The sequence below is a fragment of the Zosterops lateralis genome (assembly GCF_965231275.1).
Source record: "Zosterops lateralis genome assembly, chromosome: 6".
In the NCBI taxonomy this organism is placed as follows: domain Eukaryota; kingdom Metazoa; phylum Chordata; class Aves; order Passeriformes; family Zosteropidae; genus Zosterops; species Zosterops lateralis.
Window position 1 is genome coordinate 26,275,551 of NC_139761.1, and position 16,614 is coordinate 26,292,164.

Genomic DNA, 16,614 nt, shown 5'->3' on the forward strand with positions numbered 1-16,614 from the left:
TGAAGTCCATAAATGAAGACAATTCAAAAGAAACATAAAAGTTTTCTGTAGTTAATTCCAGCATACCTTTGTAAAGTTTTAAGTGGCCCAGATAGGTGACTGAATGTAAAAAGGGGGAGAAAGAGACAAAGGAAGATCCCAGTACACAATTAGAAAACAGTAGAAGATGAAAGTGACTCTTGCACTGAGGCTATATAATCATCTGGGATATCTTATTTACTGTCAGCAAGTCAGATGCCATGAATGAGTCAGATGCCATCAGGCTATAAAAACATCTCATTTGTTTTCATAAATTACAGTATTTTGTGGGCAACCACAAAGACAGACTTGTTACCAAGGGACACAGTTTGTGTGCCAAGCCTGGCACACCATCAAATACAGAGAGATACGGTAGCAGAAGAAATGGTTCTGGTACCTACCCAAGAAATGACTGCACAGGAACTAAGTGAAAAGGAAGGTTAGAACATGCCAACTCAGGCAATGAAAGTCAAAGAAACACGAATCCTGCAGTGGCTGGAGCATATTTAAATGTTGAGAATATGGATAGTTTTATCAACAGGAGAAACTTGTAGATACTGACATACTTAAAAGAAGCATTATTATAAAACATCCTAAGATGAGGGGTTCCAAACCAAAACAGCCCACAGTGAAAATTAGATGAGCATCATGATATCTCTAAATGGCTGCCATTTCTCAGCAGAAAGAATGATACACCCCTCAGCCAGTGAAAGTCAGCTCAGCCCAGCAAATAACTCCAGACTACCTCAGGCAAAGTGGGAACAAAGCAGCGGGTACCTTGTGAAGTTCCAAGCCTCCAGATACCAAATGAGATTCTATATTCATATCCTCACCATGCCTCAGCTCCTGATTGACTGCAGTCCCAAACAGAAACACAAGACTTCGGTCCAGCTGCAAGAGCAGCTCTAATTTGCTCGTAACAGTTTATTTAGAGCAACTGCTTTTGTACAGCAACTGCCCACACAAAAAAGAGGGTAATATGCGTTCATTGCAGTAACATGGATCTCTGTCAGCACTCTCTAACATATCTCACAAGCACAACTTCTTTCTGTTCCAAGTCAAATAGGAGATACGTATTTACGAAAAAAACCCAAACAAACAAACTGCTGATTTGTGGTACTTTACCTTTAAGATAACACAATTAGAAAGCAGCTCACTCCCTCTTGGGCTGTTACAGACCCAACAATACTTAGCTTCTAACAAAAAAAAAAAAAAAAAATCAGGATTCTGAGAGCTGTTTTTTGGTTTGGTTGTTGCTTAAATATTGCACATACCTATTTCTGGAGCTCCAAAGTTCAACTGTTTTTCCTACTGCTGGTCAGAGATCATTAAACATTTTGTGTAGCAATAACCAAATTTATTAGAGCTATTAGTGCAACATCTTAGTAATATGACAAAAAATATTCCTAAGATGGAAGTATCACAAAAACATAACCAGCATTTCTCAAGAGAATTAAAAATCTCTGCTACTGTATTTTCTTTCTTTATCAATCTTTTCTATTCCTCAGTCTCATATTTATCTTCTAACCCATTCACTTTCCCAGCCTATTTCATTGATGAATTCTTTTAGTTCTGATCTCATTTCTTGGTCTCCTAGACTCATTACCATCAAAACTCTGCAGCTGCTGAGATGGCATTTGTCTTTTATTTCTTGACTTTCCTCTCAATTAAGCGTAATGTATTGTTTGAAACTCCTACCTACAATTTCCATAAAGCTTCTTTCTGGGTCCTCACCAATTCTGGTTTTTTCCTTTAATTCCGCTGAAATTTCTGTAACATCTTCTCACAACCTCAATTATGTTCACTTTTTATGTTGCCAGTTTACTAACCCATGCTTATAAAACCGACACTGACACTACATCTGCTTTTCAGGGATGAGTTCTTTCCACGCTGCCTCATACAGAGCCCCTTTTGACTTGTCCTAACAGTCTGTTCAAACCTCTTCCTTCATCGAGTCCCATTTCTACGTCAATACCTAAAGCAAAAGAGTCAATAAATCAAACTGGTAGAGGACCACTCCTACGTTATAGATTTTGAAAAAGGCAGGCAAGCAACATTAATATTACCTTCACCAGTTCACTTGTCCACAGCATCCTTCTCACTAATTCACCATTTCTTGGGCTGCTTAGACTAATAGCATTTTCACTCCAGAACTGCTAGTTTTTCTAAACAATGCCTTATGTATCTTCATACTGTAGGACCCTAACTGAACCAGAGAATTATAGCTTCTGTCATTTTTGTAAAGGAACTTGGAAAAACCAGAAGTCAGGAGTAGTATTTCACTGCTAGTCTGATAATTGCTAAGAAGGATGTGTCAAGAGTTTTTCTCTTTGCTTTGCTTGATATAAACCTAAAAATTGTATCACTTGTTCCCAAATCTCATCAAGACTCTTCCGTATATGAACTACATAGGCTTATCATTGCTGTCAATGTAGCTGCAGTATAGACTTCAGCAGTGTGATAGTTGCACAAAACATGCTGAGCCAATTCATCCGTTACAGTCAATGGTGTTACAGTAGGGATTATTTTATTCCCCCTGCTTTGTAATATAGTTTTATGCTGTAGAAAACCAATCTAATTCATGCCACTTAATGGATGGTTTAAGCAGAGTGCTATTTTGCCTCTTAGGAATCATTTCCCTGAGATAAAGGCAAATTACTACATTTTACTTATATTCAAATAACAGAGGATTGTATATTAATCACATACCCATGGCATTCTATGTGAAATACACATCTACTGCTGGGATGCTAATTAAAACCAGTGTTAGTTAAACCGGAAATTCTTTTTCTAGAATATATTTACAATCAGTGAAATGTGTCTCTGGGCCCAGTTCTGTTAGGTACTGAGCAACTTAGCACCAGGAGAATGTTTTTTTACTGGGAGGGAACAGATATGATGAGATTGAATATCCAGCAAATAAAGTATGTATATGTGAGTTTATATTATTAAACAATCTTGTCCATACAATGCTGCGTGAAAAACTGAAGATCCACTTGTAGACAGTAAAGACTAGAAATTGCATCTCAGTCACTGAAGAAAACACTCAGAGATGGATATGTTTTTCTTGTGCTGAAAGAGTGTTTCTTATGAAGACTGAAATCCCACAAGACCGTTTTAGAGCAAGCATCACTCACCGAGTCTTTTTCTGATCGCTTCTGTAGCCTGGTTTGCCAGTGGACAGCTTGCATGACAATGGCTTCCCACCTTCTCTCGAGGTTTACGATTATCAACTGCATGGACTGGTGATCTGCATTTAGATTGCAGGTCTCCTGATCATCCAGGAGGTGCTGGCACAACCGCAGCACAGAGGCTACCCCACGGCGCCTCTGCTTGATCTCAGAGCATAGAGACTGAAGGAGAGACAAATAGCAGATGTCAGCAGGGAATACTTTGCAAATCGAAACGTTAATTATTATCTGATATTTAATGGTGTCCAATCTCTGTCTTGTAATATTTTTTCAGGTCTTCCATAAATTCCCAAATTGTGTCAAAGCTTAGTGTTTTATTTTCAGATAAATACAGTCTTAACCTTAAATGCACAGACAGACTAACACTACGTTCGGTCTTCTTCAAACACATGCCATACATAGCTAACTGTCTCAATAACACTGAAAGTTTTATGGTGTAGACTCATTTATTCTTCCTTTCTTTTTCATTCAACTGGGACACATCTGAAATGAGTTACCCTGACAGTAATCAGCTTCAGAAATCCTACAGAAAAATAAGTGGGAAAAATTATAGTCATGCAAAGAGAATATGCATATTTTTAGAAAAAACAATAGAAATTATGGGTCATATACACTGTGTCACAGGAGAAACATTACAGAATGAGAAAATTCAGTATAAAATTTTTTACAGATGTTTTTTGTTATCATAAAATATTTTCAGGGTAGCTCCATATTCAAGTAAATGTAGGAAAATGGTGATAATTGTGTCATCCCTAAAAAGGAGTAATTCACTGCATTTATTTCATATACTGATTCCAGTGCTACTGAGAATGCAGACTGACAGAAACTGGACGATGAGAGAAAATTGCTAAGCCCTAATATTGAAACTTGATGGGAGCCAGGATATGTTCTCCAGGTTCTCCACCAAAACCCTAAGAAACTGTACCAAGAATCTTGTTGAGCGGCAGAATAAATAACGCATCCGAAATGCCTGAACTAGAGCAAGGTCAACCACCCAGAAGTAGTTAATGGCATGGGTGCTTCCAAGCATAGTTTTATCCATGGTTAAACTCTACTGTCACTGAACACCGAACCAGGATTTTTTTAACTCATAACAAATTTTAATAGTATCTATGAAGCTGAGGTACAGAAGGCAGAAATGCATGTGAAGATGACTGCTTCAGCCCAGGTTCTGAGATCCTTTACTTTTATAGCATTACATGGCTCAAGTATTCAGCAATTATCATAGGGCTGTGCTACTCCTGAATTTAACAGGACTGTGCTCTACACATGGGAGCTCTCAAGATAATTTAAATTGTAACTTGCCAACATCTGTTTCCCTCTATGAGACACCACAGATGAAAGTGCATGACCCCATGAGAAAATTTGAACTATCATCTTTTTTGAAGACAGAGTATTTGCTCCTAAACTTCCAGTTAATGATAAGAAGCAAATAAAAAAAGCCACTGCATCCCTCAAAGCTGTTCAGAAGTATTAACTGATAAAAAATCAGGATCATCTTTCTTCATTTTATTAGCAAAACAAAAACATTCTATAGAAAGTGAATTACAGTTCCAGATTTTTGTGTCACTGTTACTTTAGGAATTGAAATTTATAATTAGAAATGTCATAACTCAAAGGAGTGTTTTGCTGCTGTTCTTGATCAATAATATTAAGCTGCAAGTGTGAACCAAAAGGATTGGTATATACATCTAAAAATGTATCTTTTCTTTGCATAGGGATAGTGTGCAAAAGACAGGGATTTCTTTTAAAGCCTTCAAGAGAAATGATGATTAAACTCACAAACAGCTGAATTACTAATTCTCTTTCACTAGCACAATTGGGCCATCCTAACAGATTGCTTATTAATCAACAAGGGTAAACAAGGCAATGCAATCTCATTTAAAGCAGAAGTTTTAATGCCTAAAAGTATTTCTGTTCAAAATGTTATTCCCGATAAGACTTCATGAGAAGACATCTTAAAATGATTAAGTACATTTGATTGTAAAGTACACTGAGTAGTATAGTAGCAGGTGGACATTTCATACAGATGTTCAACTTATTGATATAATGCATTCTATAGCTATTTAAATTACCCTAACTCTATAATAGCTAGAATTCTATTACTTCTATAATGAGAGAACCCTGTACCTTTAATATTTCTGAATTTTAAATAAGGTGAATGACAAATTCCCAAAGCACTATTTATGGCAAAATATGACCAGGAATTTTATTATTCAATTTATACCAGAGCTGCATTTTCACTTACATTTCCAGAACTTGCCCTTATTTATTTTCCTAGAGTTCATTACTAGTTTCCTTCATAGTTCTTAATGTAACCACCACGTCTGGCAGATTTCCTTTCTGATGCTGTTCATTAGCCTAATGTCAGATCAGGAAAAATTCCAGCCAACCAAACTGGACCAAAAGTCTATCTACAGTCAGGGTTCTTATTATACATTTTATAACAGCTGGAAATCCAGGTTTTATGGCAGTGATGGTGAGTTATATACTGATCACAGCCAAATTTATGTAGGTCTGCATCAACTTCATAGAAGTCAATATAGCTCAGAATCTGGCCCCATAACATTAATTTACCCTGATCTATTTGATTGAGTCATCCCTTATAAATATTGGTCTTTTCTGATATAATGCCTTTTAATATGATGAGGTAAGGAGAATTGCATTCACATGCCATTATAGGGGACTTTAAGTGAGGCCTTTACATTGTGTTATCTGAAAGCAGAGCTACGGCATCCAAGTCATTTCTAATTTATATCAATTTTACACCAGCATAATAACAGTAGCTTTACCGAAGCTATTTCTGATTTACATGGCTGTGACAGTACAATTAGGCCTATGGCACTTTTGTTTCAATTTTATTACATGATATTATGGTTAATATTAAACAGGAGAAGAATGAAGTGGTTGTATCTAACAGTGTATTGAAATAGTTGGCTATAGAAACAATACTTTAAAATCCAGAGAACTTAATCATGTAAAGACATCTTTAAGCTCTACAAAATAGCACTAACATAAATGAATTTAAGCAGTATTAGAGTCTGTATTCAGTGTCCTAAAGGGACAATAATTGCCTATATCCCATGACACTGTGGTGTTGCATATCCACCCAGGTTTTGCTATTGTTAAAATGGCCTTCTTGTATAAAAACCTGTCAATACAGTAATTGCACATGCAAAGTATGCTTCCAGGATGACAGTTACTTTTGGAAGGTACATTCTACATTGTGAATGTAGATACTATAATTCATGTTTGATAAAAGTAAATCAATTTTAAAAAGGAAATATGATGAGTATTTCTACTGAGCCTTGGGCCTTATGGTTTACAGCTGCTTTAGTAAGCTACTGGGCACTTGAAGGTTCAGAAAATTAGGATGTGATCTAACTGTACACTGAAGTGCATCACTTAGGCTTGTTTAGTCTTCCGTGTGTGCAGAACATTTGCTGAAGTGTAGATTAAGAGATCAGACACTTTTAATTTTGTCCCCTCATACTATCATGTGTCCATTGAGCTGTGGTAAATGTAAACACAATCCAAATCTTTGCAAATGTGGGAGAAGCATATTCACTTAAGCCATTTGCAGTGAGACTTAAATAAATTTATTTGACTTTTTTGCTACAGTCTAAGGGTATACACAGTAAGTGCAGATGCTCTGTATGAACTTGACTTTGTGTCTGAGTCATTTGCTTCACAACAGATATGCTGATAACATTGAGGTATTAGTCATTAGAATGTTTTTATGGTCATGGCTTCCCATACTGAGGATTCCTGTCCACGCTGCTAGAATCTTGAAAAGTTCCACTTCTCCCTATCTATTCCTATTTTCAGTGCTTTGAAGTTATCACCTGCATAGCTAAAAAGGGCTAGCTGAAACTACTTTCACAGCTTGTTAATACCATGACTTAAATCATCTGGAAAAGCCCCTGCTGAGTCAAATGACATCAAACACTCCTTCCAAGCCAAGGGCTAATGGCACTATCTATGGGGATGGAAGTGGCCATGATTTGAACAGAGGGTGCTTGGCTTAGCTGCATGACTCCTAAGTGAATGACCAGAAACATGTCTGCAGCTCTAGGCAGTGCCAGAGCATATGAGAGCCATAGAAAGGTGGAAATTTGAGGAATATTATAGCTCCTCAAGCCTCAGTCAATCTCCATCTCTTAGCCTTCCTGCAGCATATCAGCACCTCAGCTGCACTGCACCGCCTGCCCTGCATGACTGAAAGACCTGCAGGGAAGTCAGCTTTCTCACATAACCCGTGAGATGAGTTGGCCACTGAAACTGCTACATCAAGAATCTTGACCAGGTGTTTAACTATTTAAGATTTTTGATGAATACAGTGGGACTAATTGTGCTTAAAAGAAGTTTAAAAGTCATTGAAAAATTAGTTGAGTTGCCTAAATCCACATAATCCACACATTCACCATAGTTATTGAGATGTTTTCGTAGCTTCACTTATTACGTATTGTTTGGAAAACTCATTTTTTGGGGATCTGAAGTTTCTTGTTTTCAAGTGGACAAAATGTTCACATAGAGATGCCAGAATTTTGAAAATAGTTGGACAACGACAAGCAGTAACTTAAACAGATGGATTTTCTTTGTGCTTTCAGGTCCAGAAGAAATGCCAAGGTATACTGAGATAAGTGTTATTTCTGGGCATCTGTGTATGCATGGGCAATACAGGCTGGTTTTAGGAACATAAAAGCAGCTCAGCTACAGATAAATGACCAGATCTAAGAGGAATTGTCTGTCTAACCTTGGGCTGTTAAAGGTTCACTCTTCCTCCTTGTTGCAAGACATGGGTATGTGAGGGAGGGAATCATACACTTCTGATTGAGCCTCTTGTTCTTTGATGGAGGATGGATCTGCTGGTTTTTAGTACAACAATCAGATGTACTAAACAAGCAGATATTAAGGCAGGATCTGAGAATGGAAGTCACCCTTCTGTGTACACCAATCAAACTACACCTCTTGGAATTTATTTGCCCTTTTATGCCTGATTTTTGGTTAGGGTAGCATTTCAGTTTTTAAAAGTGATAACTTAAAACTTTTAAGTATCACAACTAACAGAAATAATACCAATAAAAATAATGCTGATAAAAAGAAACAAAACAGGAAAACAGGAAAAAGAAAAGAGGAAATGCTTGCAAAAGTTGTGTAAAATGTAGATTTCTGTGTTGTCTGTGAAATGGTAATGCCTGTTGGAACTTCTCAGAGTAATGCATTCTTACAGGACAGATGGTGAAAAGAAGAATTTTTGGTTCTGAATGAAAAAGAAAATCAACGATTCCTCAAAAATATTAATAAGAGAGTAATTCCTTAAAATAAAAAAGCTAAATGAGAAAGATAGAAAGTGAATGATTACTCGTCATTTTTTAGAAAAATACTGCCAAACCTGTGTGCTTTTGCTGATTTCAAGGTTAAAAGAATTTGTCACCTAATGTGGGAAATCTACTCAGTTGCATACTGTGTGACTTAATCTATATTGAAGCTAAATTTTCTATAAGTATGCAGTGAAGTGCAAAAAACAGCAATTGAAAAATGACATGATTAAATGGCACAACATGCAATCATTTGCTTTCAATTATATCAATGTATCTTCTTCATTTCAAGGAGGCAGGCAGAAATATTGTTTTTTAAATGCCTCTATTAAATTGGGCACCAATAATAAAATAGATGAGAGCCCTAATAAGCTCATTTGCGTAACATATATCACACACTACAAAACTATTCTCTCCAAACAGGTTTGTTCATAGATCTATCTCCCGGTTGTCAGCAGTCTTGGCTATATTAAAAGATTTTAAAGGCACAAAGCTTGCAGACCATTCAGTGAAAAACCTTTGTACTTAACCCTTGAGAGAAATTTAATGCTAATTATGGAAAAAGTATTGATATAATATCTTTCCTGTCACATTTTATTATGATGACAGTCACAACAGAATCTGGGAATGACATTTTAGAAATATCATCTAATTGCAAGTCAGAAATACAGAATGACAGTTTAAAGTAGAATATCACTTCTTTCAAAATAGGGAACTGGTTCTCTTCATTTAAAAGCTCTACTTTTAATGGTATTACAACCACTAAATTGCTACACTGATCATATCTCTGTAACTCACTGCTTAGCAAAGTGTTACGATATTTCTCTTGCAAAAGAAGTGTGTTTCTAGACATATTAAAAATGACAATGAACAATTCAGAAAAAAGACTTCATTTTTGCACTAGCTTTAAGAATGTACATAGGGTTTTGCATTCTACATATAAGCAAATATTTATTAAATTCTTTTCATTAGCTTTAAAAAGTTACATGGGTTTCTGTACTTATGTACAATAAATAATTGAATTCTATATTATTATTTTATGTATTATTAATGTAATTGATTATTCATACATTATTTTATTATTTTAATAATTAAATTCATTAACTAGGTAAATATATTTATATTAAGTAAAACATTTACTTTTAAATAGCATTCCCATTTTTCTCTAGAAGTAAAATATATGCAATTAAAACAGTTGCAATTCAGATTAGATAGTTCTGGACCCATTCTATAAAAGCTACTATTATATATGTACGGCATTCTTTAACTTCTTTGTTCTATTCCTTATGCCTGTTTAAGTACTTCAAAATATTTGCTTGTCAGAATACCATCCAATGGTCTGTTTTTGAGCTCATACTCCCATGTAACTAGTAATATGCAATATATTCCTCTTCATAAATTAAAAACACTATTAAAATTCCAGACATATAAAACAATATGAAGATTAACTTACTATAAAAGAAACTATAATAGCTTACAGATTGCTTGTATCATTACGAAAGCGCTGGTATCTATTACAGTGTCTCCCTGGAATAAAGAATGCACTTTTGGCAATAATCTGTTTAAAAAAGTGCCCATTATTGTTAAGATGCTCCTATCTTAACTCTAAACTAGTGTGCAATTACAGGAAGATAACTTTTAAAAATAAAAGTAAAACGGTGTTGGATGAAAATGAATCTTCCCTACTGAAACACAATGTATCTTTTTCAAGCCTTATTTTTCTTGAGTTTCATACAGGGGATTAGATTAATTTAAAAACTGTAGCATTTTAGAGCTATATACTACACACTTTGAAGTTGGGGTTATCTTGGTTCCAAGGAAAAAGCCAAGTCACTCAGATAGAGGAGCCAGAGGAGACAGCAGGAGGATCCATTTTTCTAGTCTAGCATAGTGTTTATAAATGCCTTTGATTCATGTCCTCTTCTCATTTAATTTGAGAAATTATCTTTCCACTGAAAAAGATTCAAAGAAGAAATATTGCAGGAAGTGCCACAATTTTCCAGGGTTTCTTTTTTTGCCCTGGAAAATGCTAAGATAAAAGTAGGCTAAGCATCAGACAGATAGGATAAACATCAGCGTTGTGTTTTGCTTTTGCAATGAATCCTGAAACACACTGATCAAAAATAAGTTTGCCTATACTGGACATTATAAATTTGCAATTTTTGTTAGATGACTACACTGAGTAGAGCTTCAAATGAAATGTGTAGAAATTCAAGAGAGTAAACAAATTCAGGTACAAGTGGAAACTTCTTTTAAAAATCATGTAAGGCATCATTTAGGTTCAACTTGGCTTCCAATCTTTGAAATTCACTTAGAGTTACATCTTAAAATAAATCAAGATGTTTCTCCACATAGATCACACATTAAATACCAAGAAACCCCCTTCAATTGCCTAAAAACTTTAGGTTTGAGTTTCAGGCATTTTTAATGAAGAGTTACAACTGTTAAAACTCTGTATTCTATCTTGAAGCTATATTGGGCTTTAAAGGAAAAACATCCTTGCATGGGTGTAACTCTCAAACCTGTAACTCTCAAACTGAGGTTCAGATGTTAATAGTGTACTTACTCCCTTTCTTAATCTAGTTCCCTCATAGGTGGTAAACATGTATTTTTACTGTCCTTGTGCAATGGGCCTGGTATATTCCAAAATATAGTGAGAGCTTGCCCTATTCTGAATTACAGGAAAACATGTCCTCCAGTGTATAGGTATTACCTTTTTTTATGGGAAAGCAGTGAACATGAAATAAATTAGTCTATTCTTTTGGAGACTTCAGAACAGGAAAGGGAAAATAAACACATGTAATAAGTAAGGAAAAAAAATGTTTCCTTTGGCTTTTTTCTTATGTCAATGAAGTAAACATTGCCTGGATACAAAAACATACAAGTTGAGCTGTGCCAGGGTAACTTGAGGAAAATAAACTGTGATTTTTTTTCATGTCTATCTGTATACACACAGGGATAACAAACAGGTTTTTCCAGAAATTGTGTTCTTCATCTTATTTCCAAAAAGCAGTGCATCCTCAGAATGGATATACATTCTTTTGCCTTACCTTGAGCATAAATATACAGACAGGCCCACAGTTTTTGGTTTCAGTTCAAGACAAAACTAAGAGATCCCAACAAGAGAAGCTACTTAGAGAAGACTCAACCAGAGCCAGGCAGCACTGTGATGAGGTAGGTTCACCCCTCTCAGATGTCGTGTAGCTCTACCTCAGTACTTAACTTGTTAAGTAAGATTAAGACAAGTGATCACATTGACTAGAGAAGTAGTTGTCCATTTCTACCTGACACTGGTGAGGCTTCATCTCAAATCCTGTGTCCAGTTCTGGTCCCCTTAGTCCAAGAAAGACATTGGGGTACTGGAGTATGTCCAAAGAAGGGCAACAGAGCTGGTGGAGGGTCTGGAAGGCAAATCATATGAGGAATGTTTGAAGGAACTGAAATTGTTCAGCCTGAAGGAAAGGAGCCTTAGGATATTACTCTCTATAATGACCTGAAAGGAACTTCGTGCCATGGTTTAATTGACATGGTGGTATAAGTTGAAGGCTGGACTTGACAGTTTTGGAGGTCTTTTCCAAAATTTATGATTCTATTATTCTATAAATATAGTAAATTTTAAATTAATATTAACTTGCCTCTCGTATAAGTTAGATGGACATGGCTGACATACACAGTTTAGTGCCAGGACTACAGGAAGGCTTGAATAAAAGGGAAGAACAGAAGCAGGTGATTTGGTTAAGATGAACTGTGAATGGCAGTCAAAAAGCTAAGGGTTATCAAAATCCAAATACGGTGACTGTTTGTCTGTGATGGTCTTAGAGACTCAGAGGCACTCATACTATTGCACCTTCAAGTGCCATTCTACCACTGCCTGGACAATAGGATTGGGGTGAGAAGACTAGACAAGATGAAAGCAAGGGGCCATGAAAGAGGCCTTCAGTTCTTCCTTCACTAATGCTTAGAACATAATGATACTCCTCTTATTATGACCAAAACATGAAAATAAGCATCAATGTGATAAAGGGAAAGATGGTTCCATAAGAATGACATTACATTTTCACCCATTGACAAAATACACAGAAAATCAGATTTCTAATCCATCAGATTAGGGGCCAGGCCTTCAGTTTTATTCTGAGGTGAGGAAATTCAGCTCTTGCCTAATAGAACAGTAAAGGAGTCACCCTTCAAAGGACAGGAATCCACATAATATTTTTTCTCCATTGACTTCATGAAGCAACCATAATCTAAGCCACTCTCCTGTTCCTAGAAATATGGTACCAGTCTACAAATCCCATTCCTGACTGACATCTTGTGATACATAATTTACCAGATAAGGACTGCAATAAGCACTAAGGAATGTATATTTAAGACCCATTTTTTTACACTCATATTGTTACTCATACTGAATTACACTTTACCCTGCAAACAATTCTACTACAACAAATAGATTTCCTGGCAGAATGAAATTTTTTTCAGTGTAAGTAAAGGTACTAATACAGTCCATAACAATACTCCCTATTGGGACTATGATCTTTGAACTTACATACAAAGACAAAACTTGGGAAAACTGTCCAGTATGAAATGAAAATTAGGTAACAGTCTGCTAGGTCAGTGATCTATCAATTAAAGAAAAACCTCATTAGTTGATTTTAATGGTTCCAGAGACACTATTCAATCAACAATTCACTAATATTGGATAGATTTGCACATGACAATACAATTCTGTGACTCCAAAGGGGCAGTTACAGACAATCAAATAAATCGTCTAATCACACGCAGTAGTACAAAGTGAACTTTGATGGAGACAGTGCAGTGAATTTTTGTTAACTGTCTTATATTCCCAGTCCATGCTGTACTTGTTTTTCTACATGTTATCAGTAACAAAGGTAAAGCTTTGAGGCCAACCAAATTACCAACCCTCTCTGTAAATTAGTGCAAGTCAGTCCTGGCTTAATTTTAGGGGAAATATTTCTTTCTCCTTTTGTCATCTTCCACTTTCTTCTCATTTTCCTTTTCCAGGTTGATAGTAACAGAAGAGAATGATTCTGGTCTTGAAGTAAATAGGTCTTCAAGGCAATAGCAGAACAATAAGCAGTCTCATTTTCATGTAGTCATTTGGATGGATCAAAAGAAAAAAAAAATCAATTATGTCTTCAATCATAATGAAAATAATAAGTGATAGAACTGAGAATGTTCTCTCAAAAGAAGCCATCTTTTTACTTCTACATATATCATCCTTTAAGAGGCCATGACTGAGAGGGGGAAATACAGCTCCAAGTCTGTAGATGTCATTGATATGAAAGTCTTGGGAAAGGAACTGTAAGCTCTTGGTCACTATGAAGTTGCAATCCTTACTTTATAATGGCCAGTTTGGAGCAGCTTTCTCTGTGAGCCAATGTCTCCTGTGTTGATCAAACTGAGTGAGACCTGAAGTCTCTCAAACTACCCATGACAAGAGAATTGAAAATAGATCCTCCTAGTACAGTAAGAAAGACAAGGACAAGAGCTCAATTGCTTCCTCACCAATTCCAGTTAACAAGATGGTTCAAATGAGCACCATATTGCACATCCAGGAGGACTGAAAGAGAAATTTGGCTTAACCTTTCTGGAAAAGAAATAAACCTCTAATTAGTGTAGAAGAACTTCACAGATGTAAGTAAATCATTCTAAATTGGAATTGCAATTGTCTCATTCCCAAGTCCCTCTGTCCTAATGATACTCCTGATGATTTCTTGGATGGGATTCATCTGCACTAATGGAGAATGTGGATCCTGAGCTAATCATTTAGAAGAAGGTATTCTGAGGTACAGTACCTCTTACTCCATAGCCTAAATTTTAGATTTTTTGGTTTTGGATGCCTAAACCAGAATGGATTGATTGCATCCCAAAAGTACTTTTCTGCCTTCCAGTTACTAGAAAAGAAACTTAGAGATCTCTGCTCTGTAGCTAGTACGTTTTAACATGCCTCTACCTATGTGGTTTGTGGGGCAATCATCTTGGTGTATCAGAAATAATGGGACAGTATATAAAATTGACCTAAGAAGTAAGCAAAATATGAATTTCTGGCCTAAAAATAGCCACTAGGTTGTTCTCTGTCCACCAAAGCATTCAGTATATTGCTGTATCTGAGATCTGTGAGCTCAGTTCTTCCTATTGCTAGGGACACCTCCAACCCACACCTCAGTCTTAGTCCAGAGCTCTTCTATTTTTCCCAGAAAAGGGAGCAATTGTGAGGAAAAAAGGGGGTTAGAAAACTGGATATTCTTCAGGATTAATTTCGATGTTTTGATTAATTTGTTTTTTGGTTTTTTTGGTCATCATAGAGGTGTGGAAAAGATTAAATCCAGCTTGACTTCTTTTGGACTTTCTGTGAGAGACTGTTTTGCATACTTTTGTTACATGGATATTGAAATTCTGTAATTCTATGATTGCAGTTCTGCCAGAAACTTTATTCTAAAATATGTAAAGGATCCAAAATGTAGTGGTGAAAGCAATTCTTGCTACCTGTAGGAACAACCAGCATTTTCTTTAATTTCTGAGTCTCCAGACCTTTATTCAACATTAATAGTTTTACTTCATTTTGGCCATAATCTTACATGGTCCCAAACTCACTTCTGTTTTATTTGACTGAAGTACATCTAACTGATTTTTTTGTATGATGTACAGTGCTGACTCTTCTGCAAACTTTTCATTAAATACTCTTCTACAAACTTTTCCTTTAATATAAAAATCATCATAAGACATATTGACTATTAATTACCAATGCAACATGTATTATTTAATCAGAAAGTTCAGCTGCCTTAGGCATTGGAGAAATAAGAGATGTTGCTGAGAAATACTTTTTTTTTTTAAATGACACTATATCATCTGGTACGCTCAAGTCATAAATGTAGTGGAAGATGAAAACTTACAGTTCTGAATGGGTCTAGTCATTAGAAATAGTTACAAGCATCACATAATTTACACTGTTTACAAGGCAAGCAGAAATGGCAACAAATAATACAAGCTGGGGAATTCAATAAACCGTTGACTTCTAGAAATTTCAAATGAGAAGAAATTTTCAACATGTTTTGTATGATTAAGTAGTCTGATTTCTTTAATGGATATATTGACTAAAGTCAATGAAAATCTCAAGCTTTCAGGACTGCTGAAAACTGGGACTATTTTTGTTAAAGTCACAAATAAAGATTTAAGAGACAGGTATGACTCTATAGAGCATGTTGCTTATTGCTTCAGATAAAACCAGATCAGAAAATGACATGAAATGCAACATTATTTTTGCCAAACACAATTTAGCAGAAAAATCTCTGCTAAAATCCTGTACTGAAGAGAAAATCTTGTTCCCCACCAAGTTTGGAGAAGAAAGAGAACAGGTTCCTTTACAAACCTTTCTACTGAAAACACTAGAGGCTTTCCCAGTTGTACATGATTGAGGAAGGATTCTTGAGACAGACTAAGTCTAAGCTTATTCTCGAGTAGCTAGCCTGTGAGCCAAAGCCAAAACAACTTTTTGAGGCTGATCATTTCTCTATATAAAACACTTAAAGTCTTAAGTTTTTTTGCAAGTGACAGAAATATATGACTAATTTTTTTAGATTCCCTTGCTGCTTTTGGAGGGCACTTCGCAGAGAAAAAAGCACGCTTTTTGAAGTCTTAGACACATAAAGGAAACATGGCAGACCACTTCTACTGACAAGCTAACAGGCACATAAATTTCTGGCTAGACCTTACTCAAATGAAACTTAGTAAAACTATCATGAAAGAATGAAAACTCTTTTTATTACTGCTTCTCATTCTTTGCAGCTCCAAATCTCTCCTGACCTACAAAATAGCTGTACATTGTTAGTTTAGGAAATCAGTCCTGCCAATTATTAGTCTCATTATATCTAGTATTTCAGGGGCTGGAACTATGTGTTTACCTGAGAATCTTGTATTTCATTAAAAAAGTAAGATTCTGGTTCTTGCCCTCATTGTTTTCTGTGGAAAGCTAGAAAACATGAACTCAAGGGACTTAAAGAGGAATAAAAAGATGAATAAATAAAATAAACATATGTTTGTAGCTATGATGAGCTCAAGAATTTGAA

General features: G+C 35.7%; 1 protein-coding gene across 1 annotated transcript in view; it reads right to left on the reverse strand.

Annotated features, from left to right (window-relative positions):
- Positions 1-16,614, reverse strand: part of AKAP6 (A-kinase anchoring protein 6) — a 254,431-nt gene that overhangs the window by 23,869 nt on the left and 213,948 nt on the right. Inside the window, exon 12 of the mRNA XM_083862864.1 lies at positions 3,156-3,371. Within this exon, the coding sequence (XP_083718990.1) occupies positions 3,156-3,371 (216 nt within the window). The remainder of the gene's footprint in view (positions 1-3,155; positions 3,372-16,614) is intronic.